This window comes from Anguilla rostrata, chromosome 12 (assembly GCF_018555375.3).
Source record: "Anguilla rostrata isolate EN2019 chromosome 12, ASM1855537v3, whole genome shotgun sequence".
Taxonomy (NCBI): Eukaryota; Metazoa; Chordata; class Actinopteri; order Anguilliformes; family Anguillidae; genus Anguilla; species Anguilla rostrata.
The window spans coordinates 30,611,100-30,628,795 of record NC_057944.1 but is presented as its reverse complement, the minus strand read 5'-3'; the positions used below and the strand labels follow the sequence as shown (position 1 = coordinate 30,628,795).

General features: G+C 47.2%; 1 protein-coding gene across 1 annotated transcript; it reads left to right on the top strand.

Moving 5' to 3' along the window:
- Positions 1-731: 731 nt before the first annotated feature.
- On the top strand, positions 732-17,276 carry rtn2a (reticulon 2a). The gene is made up of 10 exons (XM_064302017.1): positions 732-891; positions 2,689-2,742; positions 3,722-4,360; positions 5,774-5,971; positions 11,168-11,375; positions 12,420-12,558; positions 14,584-14,653; positions 15,174-15,220; positions 16,211-16,269; positions 16,475-17,276. Exons 1-10 carry the CDS (start codon positions 861-863, stop codon positions 16,554-16,556), a joined length of 1,527 nt encoding a protein of 508 aa, XP_064158087.1. The 5' UTR covers positions 732-860; the 3' UTR covers positions 16,557-17,276.
- The last annotated feature ends 420 nt before the right edge of the window (positions 17,277-17,696 follow it).

Sequence of the window (17,696 nt, the reverse complement as noted above, 5' to 3'; positions counted from 1 at the left end):
GCAAGGGTCACATGACGCGTCACATGATCACTCCCGTCTGTAGTGCAGCTCTCGCAAGAGGGCCCTGGAGCAGCAACCGGGCAGCATGCAAATTCACCATCCTTTTATAGCCGTTAGACGAGCAGAATACTCCAGAGCCTGTATGGGGAATGTCTATTGTTACATAATTATTATTATATGTTGCTTTGTGTTGTCTTTTGCATTATGACATGTGATGCATAATTGTTCTGCGCGTTTGAAAATAACATAAATACAAGGAATGCTTGTCCCCCCTGTGAAAAGTGGCCATGGTTCACATTTAGTTTGTTTACTAATCCATTCATATTTATATATCTTTTATTTGTGTTTGTGGGTTTGTGTTTCTTTTTGCTGCTGGCCAGAAATGAGAGAACAAAGGAGCACATGCAGTCAGACAGAAGACAGGCAGGGAGCTGCCCTCATGCAGGGAGATGTATACTCAAACAGCTGGGCATGAACAGCAAGGAGAAAATACATGTACACTCATATACACAATCTTTCTCTCTCCCTGCATCTCTCTCTCTCTCCCTCTCTGTGTTTCTGCTCTTCTCCCCTGCAGTTCTTGTGGTGATGGAGAGAGAGAGAGAGAGCAAACAGGAGAGGGAGGGGCATGGGGGGAGAGGGAGAGGGAGGGTGTGTTGTGTGCATTAGACAGAGTGCGAGAGAGAGAGAGAGAGAGAGCAGGAGAGAGAGAGAGACAGCAGCGCACCGGAGGAACAAGGAAGAGAAGGAGGGGAGGGGGAAGGAAGAGGGAGCGAACGAGAGGGAGATTCACAGGAGAGCTCAGCCGGGACGGAAGGGGGACTCCAGTCTGAATGGGCCCAGCGGTGCCTTGATGGAGCATGGGACAGGTTCTAGGATTCTCTCACTGCAGTGCGTACAATCCTTCCTCTTACAGTCTGTCTGCCTGCCTGTTTGTCTCTCCATCCATCTGCACGTCTGCTTTTAACATTTCATCTCTCTGTCTCTCTCTCTCTCTCTCCTTCTCTCTATCACCCTCCCTCCCTCCCTCCCTCCCTTCCTCTGTCCCTGCCTCCCTCTCTTCTGTGCCTGGAAGCATAAACACATTGTGTAGCGGTGCTAAACCGTGGGGAGGGAGGACAGAACGGATGCGCCTTTCATCATCACTGTTGATCTCACTGATGCTGCTCATGTGTGGCTTTTCAGGACAAGCATGTTTTTTATCTGTCCGTGAGTGTCTGTGAGTGTGTGCCTGCGTCTATTTGTGTGTGTGTGTGTGTGTGTGTGCGCGTACGCGTGCGCAAGATGAATCTTAATTTCTTTATTGCCTCCTTCACTTTTACATTCCCCCTGGTATTGCCTGACCTCATGCCCAACATTTGGCCAAGTGTGCATCTGCGTGTGTGTATGCGTGTGTTGTTTGTGTGTGTATGTGTGTGTGTATTTGTGCATGTGCCACATGTGTGTGTATGTGTACATGCTTGTGGTTGTATGTTTGTGTGTGTGTGTGTGTGTGTGTGTGTGTGTGTGTTTACTGCAGTGTTACTACCCTCGCTCGTCGCTGGCTGATTTATGACATGCTCCAAAGCTAACGTTGTTAAGGCCTCTCCCATTCCGGGGCGGTAGAGCACTGAGTTAGCATCGGTCCTGGTAAGATTTGGCCTCCTATGTCGCGGCAAAACTCGCGTAACCGAGCCATAATGGAGACATGCATGTGGGGATGAGATGTGCTGCGGAGGCCACTGGCTGGCCCTTATTTATTCATGAGCGGTTTGATGACAGGGCCCCCGCTAGCTTCCTTTCCGGAAATAAATTGATGGAAACGAACCGGCAGCTGTGGACGAGGCATCCGAGCCGGATGGTTGCGACGGACGCCGCCATTTTTTTCCCCCCCGATCGTCGAGCTACGCGCGTAACCAGATACCATTCGGCTAAAAGGCCAAATATTGGATTAGACATACAATGTTCCTTTGGCCATAGCTCATAAGCTTTAAACTGCTGGTGGGATACCACGGGGCTCCTTAAAAAATGACCTTTTAAACATTCATTGACCTGAATCTGTTTTTGACTGTTTTTTGACACCATTGTAAGGTGCCAGCTTAAATTATCTGTTAATTTGGAGGCCGTTGTTTTAAAAGGAAGTTGTTGGTTCCCCTTATTTCAAGCTTGTACACCTACACAAAACCTTGTATTTTGAATGTTTTATACAGGTATTATTACCACAAATGGTGTTGATGTTAAGTGGTTTCCACTTGGCTGGGTTCTGGGATTGGTTGATTAGTTTTCACTTTCGCCATTTCTACAGTTAGAGAAATGGAGCGTGGGCTTGTCAGTTTAATTACCACCCCAGTGCTAATTATGTTATCAGCCCGGACAGGATATAATTGGCTAGATCTATCACGTGTCGCACTCACCCAGTGCAGAACATTATCCTATCCAATGAGATTCGGTTTCCGAGTGAACGATGCATTTTGCCTTGACGCCTTCCAGCCAGGCCTGGAGCATGCTGACAGTTTGCTAGCTGTTTGTGAACACTGCTTAAACACAGGGGTTTCACTGTGAGAATGTTTTGTTTTTAGCCTGCTCCCCCCCCCCCCCATTTCAGTGCAGACAAGGGACCAATTTACAGCAACTTCAACACTCAGCGTGCTAATAAATTTTCCTCCCCCTCCCCCCCCCCTCTCTCACTCTCTCACACTCGCCGCCCAGAGGAATTTGGTTCAGTCTCCTCAACACCTGACTCCTCTCCTCCCTGTACTGACGGTAAGAATTACACCTGACTCCACTCCTCCCTGTACTGACGGTAAGAATTACCTGGAATGGTGCGCAGCTCAGAATTGTCCTGATGGACCCACCAGTAAGTCTATGGGCACGTTGAGCACCGTTGTGATTTGATTTATAGGTCACAACACGTTGTGATGCGCAGAAAGACTGGATTTTCCTAATTATATTTTTCTTTTTATTGAGCTTACTTCAATGTGTATTGCTGCCATCCTTTTGTTGTTTTATTGTTGTATTATTTGCAGTGTAAAACACTTAAAGTTTGTTATGAAAAGTCCTATAGAAATAAATTTATATATATATATATATATATATATATTGACCAGTTGTTCAGTGGAGGAACGAGCGCATCCAGCTGCTGGCATAAACCATCACTGCGGTCGTTTAAGGCAACAGCCATCCATGAGCTTCACACCTTTTAAAAGACATTTTAATTGCACACTATTCACAGGGTACGCATAGCTTTTTCAAAGCTACTGCACTTGTACCAATTCCCAATCGCTGACAACATTACCCCACCCCCCAAGTCCACAGTTGCTTACACATCCCTTCCCCCATCCCCATCCGGTTTGCAATTAGTACCCCTGATCATATTGTTGTTTAGGGCCACCAAAATCCTAGAGCCAGCTCTGGGAGTGGGGTTGTGCAGTAGGTGGCAGACCGTAGAGCATTTGAATGCTGAGGTGGGAGCTGGCATGTCACAATTCTGAGAGAAGATTAAAGAGGGAAAGCATGCTTTCTTTTAGGGTGTAAGCATTCAAACATAGGGCGCTTCTAAGTAAAAAAAGCTCTCCATTCCTGTCCATGCCCTCACCTGAACTTAAGCAGTATATTGTGTTGATTCTTGTCTACAAATACAATGGGGCCTTTCCAACTGGGATAGAAAAAAAAGTGGATTAAAAATTAATTAAAAAAAGATTGTTAATGAGGTTAAAACACGCCTCTCTCTTGGCGGACACAGGTGGGAATGAGGAGTCGGACTTCCCGGAGCTGCAGACCGCGCGGGAGTGGTCTGACGATGAGTACGGGGGTGAGGATGATGAAGGGGGGACCAGCAGCCCGTCGGTGTGGGGGACCCCGAGACAGAACTCCTTCGAGCTCACCTTCTCCTACTTCACCATCCCCGAGTCGGAGGGGGGCGGGGCCTCCCGGCGGGACTCCGCGGGAGGGGGCCGTCGGAGGGGCGGGGCCCGGGCGGGGCGGGTCTCACTGAACCGCGTGGACACGGATGAGAGCCTGGTGCCCGCCGAATCTCCCGAACTGGAGTGGGAGCAGCATGCCTTCCTGTCGGGGGAGGAGGAGGAGGAGAGGGAGGATGCGGAGGAGAAGGAGGAGGGGGGAGAGAGGGAGGTGCCCCAACAGCCATCCCAACAGTCATCCCAACAGCTACCTAGCCAAGAACTCACAACCCAGCCCCTGTCTCAACCCAGCCTAGAACTGACAACCCAGCCCCTGTCCCAACCAAGCCTAGAACTGAAAACCCAGCCCCTGTCCCATAGCTGTGATCCAGAGCCTCTCAGCAGTGGTCGGGGCAGCCCAAGCAGAGAGGAAGAGGAGCCCTCAGGCTCCGAACATTGCAACCAAAAAGACAGCTTCACAGGTGAGAAACTGGGGCTGAGGGGGCGGGTGGCGGGGGGCAAGGGAATGCCATCCAAATCACAAGAGAATGTTCATTATTTTCAGAGGAATATATGGAACACAAAGGGGCCCAGTGAAAGGAATATGCCTTATAAATAATACATAAAGCTGTCATTTATTGGTGTCCAGCACTTTCAAGTCATGCTGTGTGTTCATGGTGGATTTCATTATTTATGCGTTGCCCGAGCGGGATGGGTGTGTATGTGTTTCAGTCCATGCTAGCTGAATCCTCTTTTGAGTAGCAGTTGTTTGATCTGGTGAAGGATGATTGACAGGTTGGAATGAAGGAAATCTCATGGAGGTGCCATTTTTCTTTCAGTCTGAATTCGTACTATTCACAGACGCCTACTGACAGTGGCACGTGACGATATTCCTCTGATGAAACAGCATTCGTAAAATAGCTGTAGTAATATACCATTCACTGGCCATGTAGGTGCAGCACACTGAAAAGGTTAAACGAAAAACCCATGGAAATAATATGCAAAAAACTACAGATACCATCATCCTTTTGTACCTCCCAAGTCTGGCCTGTGAGTGACTGATAGCATGTGCCAATGATTTACAGCCGCCTGGATGGAAATGAGCTCACAACACGGTCCAGGGCTGTGGGGTGACTCACACTGCAGCTCTCCATGAACAAACGCAGCACAATATCACTTTAAATCCTGGGCTGTGACCCTGTGAGGTCATCCTCCGCTTTCTCTGAAACCCGCCATAAAAGCCTGAGTCTGATTCATTTTCCAGTCGATGGCAAATGCATGACTCGTACAGCTAACGCCACATAGAAAAACAGAACCTAGTGTTCTATGACATTTAAATATTCTACACGGGCAAATGGGAAATTGTTTTTTGAAAAAAAAAATCTGTATTATGCTTTGTTTTCATAATTCCCAGAGCTTAATACATTTTTTTATATTTATCATATTCAAAAACCTAATTCATTTTTTTTTTTAATATAGCGATGCATTTTAGCAAGCTGGTTTTTGTCAGATGAAGTCATGACCCTATATTATTTTTGTACAGTAGTTTCCATGGTTTCCAAGCCACCAGTCAGGATTTTTTTCTCCTTTGGCAATCAATACTGGAATGCACTCATGGAATTACTTTTGTCCGACATTGTGGTCTATTTTATATCTTACTTCACCATATGTGAATTCTGAAACAAATATCATAAGGAAACATAGTTAGGCCTGCATCTGGACTCCATTTGTTAGCCAAGATGGTGTACGTTTGCAATGTCAGGGCATGAACATAGTATACTGGCGTACTGTTAAAGTCAAATACACTAGCATACTCTTTTTTGAATGAGTTATGGGACCATAATGATGTACAGTAATGTTTCTTATCTCCCTTGCATGCTAATTGTTTCCGGTAGCAGACCCCCTTGTTGCTACGGAAACCACGACAGTGCCGCTCACGTCTGTGCATCAGCCGGGAAGTGAGATCACCAAGGCGACATCATCTGCCTCGACTTCTTCTATTGGCCAGAACACTCAGGAAGAGCTAGACAGCGAGCAGCATCTCTCAGCGTCAGACCTATCAGAGTGTGGTGGGTGGTTCCTCGTGATATCAGGTAAAAACAGTATGTTTTTTACTAAAATATCTGAAACAATTTGCTGTTGGTTTCCCATTGATGTCCATTGTGATCTCATGTGCATTTTATAAAGGGATCAGTTCCTGAAGCCTTGCAACACTGTGCTGAGCTCCCAGGTTCAAAACACTTCCAGAATGACTAAGAATATCCCTAAATCCTGTGTGTAGAACGACAGATTAAACTCCATGGCTAAAATTTAATACAGATAGGAAAGTAGGCTATATTTAAAAACAACTAAAGTACTCTGAATAAGTATTATTTGCTGCTGCTTAGTAAGTTGGGGCTACATTTGTAAAAAAAAAAAAAAAGATTTAAAAATGAAAAAAACAGCCCACACATTCTGGATTTGTCTTTTGTTCATTCAAGCTGGTGGTTATTTAGGCTTAATTAGTCAGCAGTAGCCTCTATTAGATGGATGACGCATTGGGCCAGACATCTTTTCTGTGTTGACATGCGTGCAGCATAAAATAATATTTCCCCTGAGTGATTTCTTAAGGAAAAAATCGAACAGATCAGTTTGAACTGCATAATCAAGAGCAAAAAGAACACTCAGCATTACAAAGGCCTTCCAGCTAAATGTAGGCTGGACAGATCCCATATCCACAGCGACCTGAGCATACTTTAAATGGCAACGGTGAACAAATGAATCAACTAGTCATCATGTCTGTGCCCGATATAGAAAGGAGGAGGCATTCACCGATTTGCTCACGCAAGTATTACCCATACCTCCCCAGGGCGTGACAAGGATCCTGGTATAGATGTTTAAGTCGCAGCCGGTGGAGTGCTCGATTGTCTCCATGGCGATGACCCCCTGGGACCTGCTGAAGAAGGGGCCAGTTGGGCGCTGAGGATCTGAAAGGGGTTCCCACTGTTTCTGTGTGCGCCAAATGAGCATCATCTCAGGGACTGAAGCTGCATATGCAGGGGAGAAACTGAGAGGGGAGGTTGCAAAGAGATGGAATAAGAGAAAGAGAGAGAGAGAGTGAAAGACAGAAAGGCAGTGCACCTCAGTCTGGAGGACAGAAGGAGAGAGAGGAGAAGGGGCTAACGTAATGTGGCTGTTCTTTGGCCCCCAGAGTCAGTACTAATGGAGCAGCGGGAAGGAATCAGTGTCTCAAAATGGACACAGGACTCCTATTACTAGCCTTGGACTTACTGTTCCATCTTTATTCTCCTTGGACCCAGCTATTCGTTTCATCCCCTGTGGAGGACATGAGTTTCTGGTCTTAAACTCAAGAATCATATCTTTATTCTACTATGCTGATAACGCTACACTACAAGGGCAAATCAATTAAATGAATTATATTTTTGAAAATATTTTCACTGCAATGTGTTTTTATCATCCAAGACCCTTTGTATTATGTGAAAGGAAATTTAAATTCATAAACCTTTTCTCTGCCAGGTGCACAGGAGGGTATTATGGCAGAAAGGCAAGTGGTTGTTTGTAGTTTATGGCCTTTCAAGACGGGCTCATTACCAGATGAATCACTTCCTGTCAAACTTGTAAATGTGACATTTTCAAGCTAGGAGTTAGCAATTTGAAAGCAGGAGTTTGCTGTTTAATGTACTACAGTGTGTGTATGTGTTTATGAGTTTAGGGTATGTTTCTGTGTGTGTGTGTGTATTTTTCATAACTGTGTGTTTGAGGGTGTATGGCTGTGTTTCAGGAGTGTATGTGTAGGTATGTGCATGAGTTTGTGAGTGTGTGGGGGTCATCAGTATATGGTTGCATGTGTGAGTTTCTGAAGAGTGTGTGTGATTTTCATAAATGCGTATTTGTGAGTCTGTTTTTCTTGAGTCTATGTCTTGTGTGTCTGCACATGTTTGTGCAGGGGTGGGGGGGTGTGTCATGAGTTTATGGGTGCATGTGTGTGTGTGTGGGTTTCAGAAGAGTGTGTGTGTGTGTGTGTGTGAGTGTGATTTAGGGGGCGGGCACTACTGGACAGATATAATTAGTCTGGCAGGGCTGCTTACTGCTGACAGGGCAGGGGTGTCCAGAAGTAGCCCTGAGAGAGTGGAGAGAGGAGCTCAGGTCTGAGAGCGGCGGTCAGAGAGCACAGAGAGGAGCTCCCAGAGACAGAGTCACAGAGCAGAGAGAGAGAGTCACAGAGCACAGAGAGAGAGCCACAGACGAGGCACTGCCAATCAACTGCAACGATGTCCAGCAAAGGTGAGGCGCTGCGTATAGAGGGGAAAGCAGACAGGAGCTGCGTCCACCCAGGGCCCTGGAGCCGCCTGTCTGGGACCCATCTGAGGAGGGCCAACTGGTCCCTAACACCCGCTGTACCCCCGGTGGGCCTGGCTGTGGTGGGCTTAGTCCCTGAGGGTGCACTGGGAGCCCCCCTCTGAACCTTATGGAGTTTAGAGAGGGCTTTGTCTGTGATGCAATGGGGTGTACTGCTGGTGTCCAAGTGGCACGGGGGTGAGATTGTGGGTGAGTTTGGGACAGGAAGGGGGTGAGATTGTGGGTGAGTTAGGGGCAGGATGGGGGTGAGACTGTGGATGAGTTTGGGGCAGGAAGTGGGTCAGACCGTGGGTGAATTTTTTGCTGGGCTGGGGGCTGAGATTGTAGGTGATTTGTTTTGCAGGCACAGGGAGAGATACCTGGTGGTTGAAAATCTCTGAGTCCAGGGTGTTACCTTTGGCAACGACAGGGATAGCAGTTGGAATTGCTGTGAGCGTATGTGTTTGTGTGATTGTGTGTGTGCATGTGCATATGTGGTTGTGTATGTGAGAGAGAGAGAGTGAGAGATAGAGAGAGAGCATGAGATTGTGGGCGTGTGTAAGAGTGTGGGAATGTGATTGTGTGACAGTGGGGGTGTGTGCGTATGAGTGCATGTGCATGTATCTGAGTGTGTGTATGTGTGTGTGTGTGCGTGCGTGTGAGTGTATGCGTGGCGGTACTGCATGGCTTCGGTTATGATCGTAAGATGCCCCGCCCTCGATTTGCACCTGGCTTAGCTCAGGCCGGGGGTGCAGCCATCTTGGTTCAGTCGTGGGTGACCAGCTTGCGTCTGTGTGCATGTGAATCTCCAAGAGCCCCTCGAACTCACCCCTCCCTCAGCAATGCACACTCTGTGGCGGGACCCCTGCGCCTGGAGGCACCTTCACGGTCGCGGCCTTGCCCCGTCGCAGTCGGGGTGCGTTTTGGAAGCCGCTCAGTCATAAAGAGTGTAAATTTGACTAAATATAGGAGTTGATACGTAGGCAAATCGACGACAGTGGCATTTATTTTTAGCCGGAGTGTGCTTTGTGGTCTCAACGGCTTTGTGTGTAACGCAGGTGGCACTGCTGGCAGGCTTGTTGGCGCTGGTTGGTGTGGCTGGGCTTTTCCTGGCAAAAGGCATAAACCAACGGGAGAGCGTCTGCAGTCGTTATATCTGTGGCCAGAATAATGCTTTACGAACAGTGAACCTGCTGATCAGCTCTTCCCATTTGTCTTCAAAAGGCATGGGCCCGGAGTCAATAAACATTTGTGCTTATCTTCAACTAACAATTTTAAATGATTCTTGTTATTCACAAGCACAGTTTGCCGAGTTCAGCAGTCACTGAAAATAACTCGGCAAAAGTGTTTGGAGAAGACATGTAGCCCTTTTGTTTACATGTAGATTCCTTATAGGCCACAGGAATGCAAGGAACAGAAACTCCACCTTTGAGTTATTTGCGCTTCCTGTAGTTAAAGGTTTCTCAGTACGATAGTGGTTAGATTGTAGCGTTGGTGTTGGCTGCACATACTATATGTGCTAGCATGTTGTATGTTATTGAGAGGTTATCTGAGCTGTGCATTGTCTCCAGCCTGGTGTATCAGTTGGCTGGAAGAAGTGTTGGACAATGTCTTGTATGCATGCACAGATCTCTGGAGAAATCACTCTAATTCTGAGCAGAGCTGACAGCACCACCACCATTGTTGGTATAATTGTGTAATACTGTTCACATTAAATATTAAACTGGCAGTTTGACTGATGTCTGGCAGACTGTGAATGAATATAAAGAGGGAGGGGATACAGGGAAGGGGGGGGGGAGCATGAGGGGGTCCTGTCAAATTTAGAACCCTCTGTCCAAGTAGCCCCCAGAGCCTGGCTGTCAAGGCTGTGCTGGGAACACATGTTGAAGAGTGAGGGAGGAGGAGAACGAGGTGGGGGGGGGGGGGCACGATTGAGGACTGGCAGCAGGTGTTTTTAGTGGCAACGTTCATTTTCTGGGTCTCCTGACCCCCTCCCCTTCTCCCCCCTCCCCCATCCTGTGTCTGTCTATATTTATCTGGGGCTGAATTCCTCCAGCTCTGCTCCTTGCTCTTTGAGACAGCCCAGGGCAGGGCCACCCAGAGGCCTTTCCACCGTTCAGGTTAAAATGGAGGCCTTTCCACAGTTTAGGTTAAAATGGAGGCCTTTCCACAGGTTATGTTAAAATGGAGGCCTATCCACAGCTTAGGTTAAAATGTAGGCCTTTCCACAGTTTAGGTTAAAATGGAGGCCTTTCCACATTAGGTTAAAATGGAGGCCTATCCACAGGTTATGTTATAATGGAGGCCTTTCCCCACTTTAGGTTAAAATGGAGGCCTTTCCACAGTTTAGGTTAAAATGGCTGTTAGGAGGGCAGGCCTGGCTGCTGCCTGTTCAGAAGGCACATAGAAGGACCAGCAGGAGTGACTGTGATGCGAACCATTACACTAAACCGGGAGTGCTAAGGCTGCCACTTGGGCATACGAGGCTGCTGTCGAGGCATGCTGAATAATGACACCACCTCCTTCTTTTATTTGATTGGGCGCCTGATAGAACCAATCACATCTAATGCTGCCCTCTGAAGGCATTCCAATAAATGAAACTCCTACGTGTTCAGAAGTGTGAGTGAGAGAGAAAGGTGTGACACCTTTCATTCCTCTCCACTCTTCTTCTTTTATAACCTCCTCTCTCTGTCTCTCTTCTTCCCTTTTTCCCCCTCTCCACTCTCTCCATGCTCTCATCTGTTTCTCTGCTCTGGTTCCTTCACACCATCTCCCTCCATCTTCCGTTCATTTCTATTGTTCTTTTTCTTCCTCACTTTTTCTCTTTCTCTTAAACCTCCCTATTTCCTGCCTCCACTTTTTGTTTCTGCTGCACCTCTCCTCCTTCACTCTAACCTCCTTCCCCACCCCCCCCACCCCCGCTCTGTCTGCCCCCTCCCCCCTCCCAACAGTGACAGATCTGATATACTGGCGGGACATGGAGCAGACCGGCATGGTTTTCACAGGGCTGGTGGTGGGCCTGCTGTCCCTCTTCCAGCTCAGCATCATCAGCGTGATCTCCACCCTGTCCCTGGTGGCCATGTGCTTCACCATCGCCGTGCGCCTGTACTACAGGATCCTCCACGCTCTGCAGTGGAATGACGGCAAGCACCCCTTCCAGTGAGTGGGGCTTCCTTCACGCCAGCTCAGTGAAAAAGTCCTGCATCGTCCAACAGTCTCACTGTTTTTTTTTAAAAAAAAGGCCTTACACTCACATCTGTTTCCATCAGCGTCATCACATGTCAGTAAGCAGAAGGGACAGGCACACTATTTTTTATTTTATTTTGATTAATTTATTTATAAGACACTTCATGCATCCACTTTAAAAAGAAAGTGTTTTAAGTGCATGCATGGAGTGTCTTGCACCTGAGTTAATTAAGCATCACAGCAGTTGTCTCATTTTCAAACGTTTTCATTAGCATTTTTGCCTCTTCCGCTTTCATTGTTATGTGAGGGATTGACCACGGCATAAATGAACCTTAAACACCAAAACAAACGTGTACAGTTGGCTGTAATTATGGTAGTAATTACACAGTCCTCACTAGCAGTCATCGTGAATGGAATTGATTAATGAATGGCGGCTTTAATCACTTGAATATCTCCACACAGAGAATAATTTGAAGAACAATTTTCTCCTCACAGGGAACGGTTGCTATTAAATGTGGTCTCACATCGCTTCTTAAAGTGTATTTTAAAATCATTTAGGTAAAAGGTTCAAAGGACAAGCCGAATTGCATCATTAGTTAACTACGATTTCGCTTACTGCTTTACAATTATTTAATAGTCACAACTGAATTCTTCAGCTGTATTAAATGGGACATTAATTGCAAGATGAATTCCAAATTGATTGTGTATACTGCATATATTTGTAGTATTTATATTTTATTTTATTATTTTATCATGATGAGTTTGGCAAACACCATTATGTGTGATATACACTTTGCATATTGAGTGTGTATGCGTGTGTCTGTGTGCTTGTGTGTGAGCATGTGCGTGTGTGTGTGTGTGTGTGGGTATGTGCTTGTATGAGTGTGTCTGGGCGTATGCATTTGTTTGCCACTCCCCCTCCCTCAGCCTCTGTCCTCGCTCTCTCTGTCCAGGTCGTACCTGGATCTGTTTGCCACTCCCTCTCCCTCAGCCTCTGTCCTCGCTCTCTCTGTCCAGGTCGTACCTGGATCTGGACATCACCCTGTCCGCGGAGCAGGCGGGCACCTACATGGAGCGCTTCATCGTCATGACAACGTCCGCCATCGCAGAGCTCAAGCGCCTCTTGTTCGTCAGCAGCCTGATGGACTCTCTGAAGGTGCGGCGGCGAATCCCAACACAAGTCTGCTTTCACAGACGTGATCGGGTCCAGCAAAAAAAGCTAGTAAAATGGGCTGTGTTCTGCAGCTGGCCTTGAAATGCAGAGTCACAAAAACACCCCTTCCCTCTGTCTTCAGTCTTTCAATCCAATCCAATTATGTTACTGTAAGCTTTATTGGCAGGACAAACCAAAGCCGTGTTGCCAAAAAAAGCAATATAAAATAATGTGTTGATGCATTTTTTAAATGCATCAATGGTACAAAGGGATGATGCAATTCTTCCATTCAGAATGATGTATGGCTATGGATTTGGGCTGTGGGCCCCTCTACTAGCACCACACCTTCCTGTGACAGTCAGGTTTGACAAATGGAGACAATGACAATGGCCCTCCTTTCACTGGATACCTGCCTGTGAGCATTAATGACAGTGTATTAGAAAATCCAGCTCAATGTCTCACAGCAGGTCCTCCTTCGCTGGCAAGCTGGCTCTCTCTCCCTCTCTCTCTCTCTCTCTCTCTCTCTCTCCCTCTCTCCCTCCCTCCCTCCCCATTGTCTTGCTATTTTCTGCTGTGCTCACATGGAATGTTTAACTACCCAGACCTCTTTCTTCACGCCCCTGTGTCACATTCAAATTCAAGAACACCTTGTAACAAAACAACTCCTGTTGCCGAGGGACTAAAATATAGGTGATGGTATTTAAAAAGACAATGAGTAATGGTCTGCATGTTTGGGAATGGGGATTGCTCGTTGCTTTTTTTTAGACAACAAAGATGATGCAATTCTCTGCCTCGCTCTCTCCCTGGACCCTGTCTGCTTGCTGTTGTCTGATTATGGCTCCCATTCCACAGTCTGGCACTGCCCTGCCCTTCTCTCTGTCCTCCTCTTCCTCCCCTTATAATCCGTATATTAGATTCATTAGCCCGCCCTCTGAGGGCACCCTGATTGACCACAGTGGGTCCTGCACGCAGTTTTTCGGTCGACTTCAAAACGCAGTCCCCAGACCAAGTCCTTTCGCTGACTGCAGCCCGGCTCAAGGCTGTAAAGATAATTGCCGTAGTCACAGCGGGAAGAGACCCAAAGTAAAGCTGTGCCTTTTCATCATCTCCCCTCTTCTGCTTTGTCAATTTATACCCCACGTACCTTCATGCATCTTTCCCCTTTTATCGTTCCTCCCACCATCTGCCTCTCCCTCTTTCAGTTCAGTGTTTCATTTCATTTTTTTCTCTTTCTCTCTCTCTCGTTCTCTGTGTCTCTCACTCCCTCCCTCTCTCTCTGTCTCTCTCTCCCTCCCTCCCTTTCTCTCTCTCTTTTTCTCTATCTCCTCTCTCTCTCTCTTCCTCTCTCTGGTTTACTATGCAGTCCAATGTACATCATGAATGAAATTTCTCTATTTATAATTCTTGGCACGGGAAGTTACTAAGCCATCCAGCCATCGCTGCAGAATGATCTCACAGCACATTGCGGTATAATTCAATGCAATACGACATACATTCACTATACGTAACCAGCGCAGCTAGAGCTACACAACATCCCTGGCCACATATAAGACATGGGGAAATATAAACCTGTGTGAACCGGATCATGGACTAGTACAGCTTGCCAGACCCTGTCACTGATTTTCCAGGTACATATATGCACATGTGCCACGTTCAACTCTGGCCTTAGAGGCATGTGACATGAAACGCATGTGACCTTCTATAGAGAGGGAAGGGACAGAGAGATTCACTCAGGAGGGGGGTTCTTGAGTCAAGTTCTGCATTGAAGTGAGGAGCAGAAGGACATATGCAGTGTAATCTGATGGGAGGGTGCTGCTCCAGTGACTGCGTTGCTATTTAACATTGACAGGCTTACTTCTGTGCCACCGAGCCAGCTATGAGTGTCACATGAAGCATGGGGCATCAGGTTGCTTTCTCAGGCTATCGTGAGGGGGGGTTTGATGGGACCGTGGGAGGGGTTGGTGAATGATGACTATGTTGTGTGTCGGTGTCATTCTCATGGTTTGTGTTTTTGGCGTGCGTTGTCAGTTCCTGATTCTGATGTACCTGCTGACCTTCTTAGGAGACCTCTTTAATGGCCTTACTCTTTTGATCATTGGTAAGAACCCGCCCCCCGAAATCTTTTCACTCCACTTCAATTCAGCACTGACATCACAATCAGTTCGCTTCCATTCGTTGCTGACATCACAATCGTTTCTCTTCCATTTGTGCTAACATCACAATCACGGCTTCTGTTTACACTGACTTTACAATCCGTGACTGTTCACACTGATCCCTCCACTTCTTTTCATTGTGACATCACATTCACTGCCCTTGTGTTCACATTGTTGCTGCATTCACACTGCTTCTGTTCCCCTTAGCATCACTCTCACGCCAGTTCTGTTTACCTTGAATCTTCACTCACACCACTTTTATTGCTCACATTTAGTCCACTGACAGCATGAAGCTGTAATGATATACATAATACAACCTAAAAATATTTAGGTTGCGATAACAGTGATGAAAATGATAGCCAGGTTCTCTCCTCGTAATATGTGTGCGTTGATGCAATGTTTACTCTTTAAGAGTGCCAGAATAACTGAGCTGTTTCCTCTTTCTTCTCCTTTGCCATCTGCTAGCTGTAATCTGTCTCTTCTCCCTCCCACTCTTCTACAAGCAGCACCAGGTAAGAGGCTAATGCTACTGCTCTGGTCCTTGTTCTGAGGGTCTTGGGTGTTAAGGTGGCCAACCGCAGTTACATCCCAAAATGTCTGTTTATTTATTTGACAAAACTGAATTTGGCCCTGGGGATTGCATGGTTCAAACCAGGCTTTAGGCTATGAGTACTAGTTCCACAGTCTTTGTGGTTCATCATCTGAAGAACCCACTATAATTATGTAAGATCACGCCCCCTTCCTGACATTAAGATTTTATTGCACGTAGCACCATTTCACATACGCCGTCAAAATGCCGAAGGGGGCTCGACTTGAATTGACGGCGGCGGCAACCGTGTCACGATTGGATGAGCTGGGAGCAGGGAGATTGGTTGGTGCGGTCAGGTGACAAGTGGCAGAGGACAGTAACGACGTGGGACAGTGAAAACCTGACGGGGTTTGTCACCAGTCGGCCTCGCTGCCCCGCTGGCGGCTGCCCGTAGCGCCACACGTGTGGCCCGCTTCGCTTTAGCGAAGTTAGCGCCACTTAGCTCTTTCTCCACCCACCGCCGTGGCACACCGCCCACCCGACTCAAACGATCCTCCATGTGCTTCCTGTTAATGTCAGCGGAGTCCTGGCTGCAGCAGCGAGCGGCGGACCGCGCGCTCAAATTAAATCTGTGCGGCCGTGACACTGCGACAGCTTGACGCTGTTGCTAGCCGTAACAATGAGGGAAGGTTGGCAGGTTTTTTTTTTTTTAATTTAGGCAAGGGCCTTTGGGACGTAAACAAACTGCTATTTGAATATGAATCTGTGTGATATGAATGCCTCTGTGATGCAAGCAGGGAAACCGAAGCGAGCGCTATTTTCAGCAATGCGGTCTGCAACACTTTTTTCCCCCCAATGGGACTCCGAGCACTTTATCATGTCACTGAAACTGGATATGTGCTGCCCCCCCATTGGTCCGTTGGGCCAGCGTTTGGACAAATGCAGCTCAGTTACACCTCTGTTTGTTTGACAGGCACAGGTTGATGGCTTTTTGGCAAAAGTCAAAGGTAGTGTCGACAACGTCAAAGATATGTGAGTATGGCACCCCCTCTTGGCATAACATTTAAATGAGTTTGCACTCTGACCTTTGCGGAATCTTATTGACTTTTCTCTATCTTTTACATTAAAACCAGGTGATTATTTGGACGTAACGTGAGATTAAATATTTAGCCTTGCTCTGCAAATGAGTCCTCTGAAACCCATCATTCTCCTTAAAGCCCACCTCTTTTTTCCATAGACTTCACAGACTGTTCCATGGAGGCGGCCGCGCTCATGATTCTGACCCCGCACCCGGCGGTGCCAAACCAAAAACAAAATGAAGAGATGGCGGAAAAGAAAGGCGGGGCTACAGGCTGTCACTCACATGTCTTAACCAGTAGCCTATGGCTAGGGTTCCAGTCTGTGTGATGGGAGTGGTGGGGGGGTTGGGTGGATTATGGGAGGGGCTGGTGAATTGGTGGGTGCGGGGAGAGGGGAGGGATCTGATGTGGGGATCTGAGTGTTGGAGTGATATTGTTGTTTTTTTCCAAAAAAAAGAGTTTTGATGGGTGCCATTTGAAACAGTGCTCTTCATAAGCCTTGAACCGCCCGCTCGGGCATCAACAGTGTTTCAGCTGGTAAAGTGAAGTGGAAAACTCCCATCCAATGAGGTGAGGCCTGACTAGTCCTCATTGGCCAATGGGTTTCTGTAGGTTTCACAGTGCAGAAGCCTCTTTGACGGTGACTGGTAAAGATCCGGACAATCGCCGGCCGCTGGACCTGCTGTTATAATAATGACTTCAATGAAGTAATCGTGTGGTGAGCTTTAAGTACGGAACCTGCGAGCTCCCTGAAACCCAGGGTAACTGGAGTTGGCTCTTTCCTCACCAAGAACGCAATTCGTGGGCTGAGTAACTGGGAATCCCTGGATCAGAGGTCGAGGAACTGGGGTTCATTCCTCAGCCGCCCAGGGCAAAGTTTGAATTTGAGGAGCAGAGTTTGGATTTGCAGCACGCTGACCCTGTTACCCAAGAGTGCTATTAAACTGCATTGTTATTTTCTTTTTCTGTGTTTCCTCCCCCTCACCCCGCCACCCACCCCCCAATGCTCACACACCGCCAGAATATAAGTTTCCTTTCAAAAGGACTCATGTTCACTGCTCACGAGAAATAGAACCCAGGAGGTGTGGTCAAGTCGCCCAGCTGGCATCAGATAACATGGCAGGGAATTATGATCTGAAGTCAGGCTCAGCCACAGACAAATGGTCAGAATGGCCGGGGTTGAGAAACAGGCGGGCACACATGCAGATTCTATAGACTAACTACATAGTCACTAACTAACTTGTGCTCCTAAACTTTCCACCTCTTATCTCCGAGATGTTCTAGCTGGTTACAAGGCATTATATAATGGTTTATGTACATTCATGGGAAGGTGTATCCAGACTATCTTTTGGCAGGTATTGCATTTAGCCTGCTCTACCA

Bases quoted from the DNA above. Each gene is read 5' to 3' on its own strand.
- rtn2a (XM_064302017.1), top strand. From the start codon at position 861: ATGGGACAGGTTCTAGGATTCTCTCACTGCA. The intron at 2,743-3,721 runs GTAAGAATTACA...TGGCGGACACAG, and splicing joins CTCTCCTCCCTGTACTGACG to GTGGGAATGAGGAGTCGGAC. The intron at 14,654-15,173 runs GTAAGAACCCGC...GCCATCTGCTAG, and splicing joins CCTTACTCTTTTGATCATTG to CTGTAATCTGTCTCTTCTCC.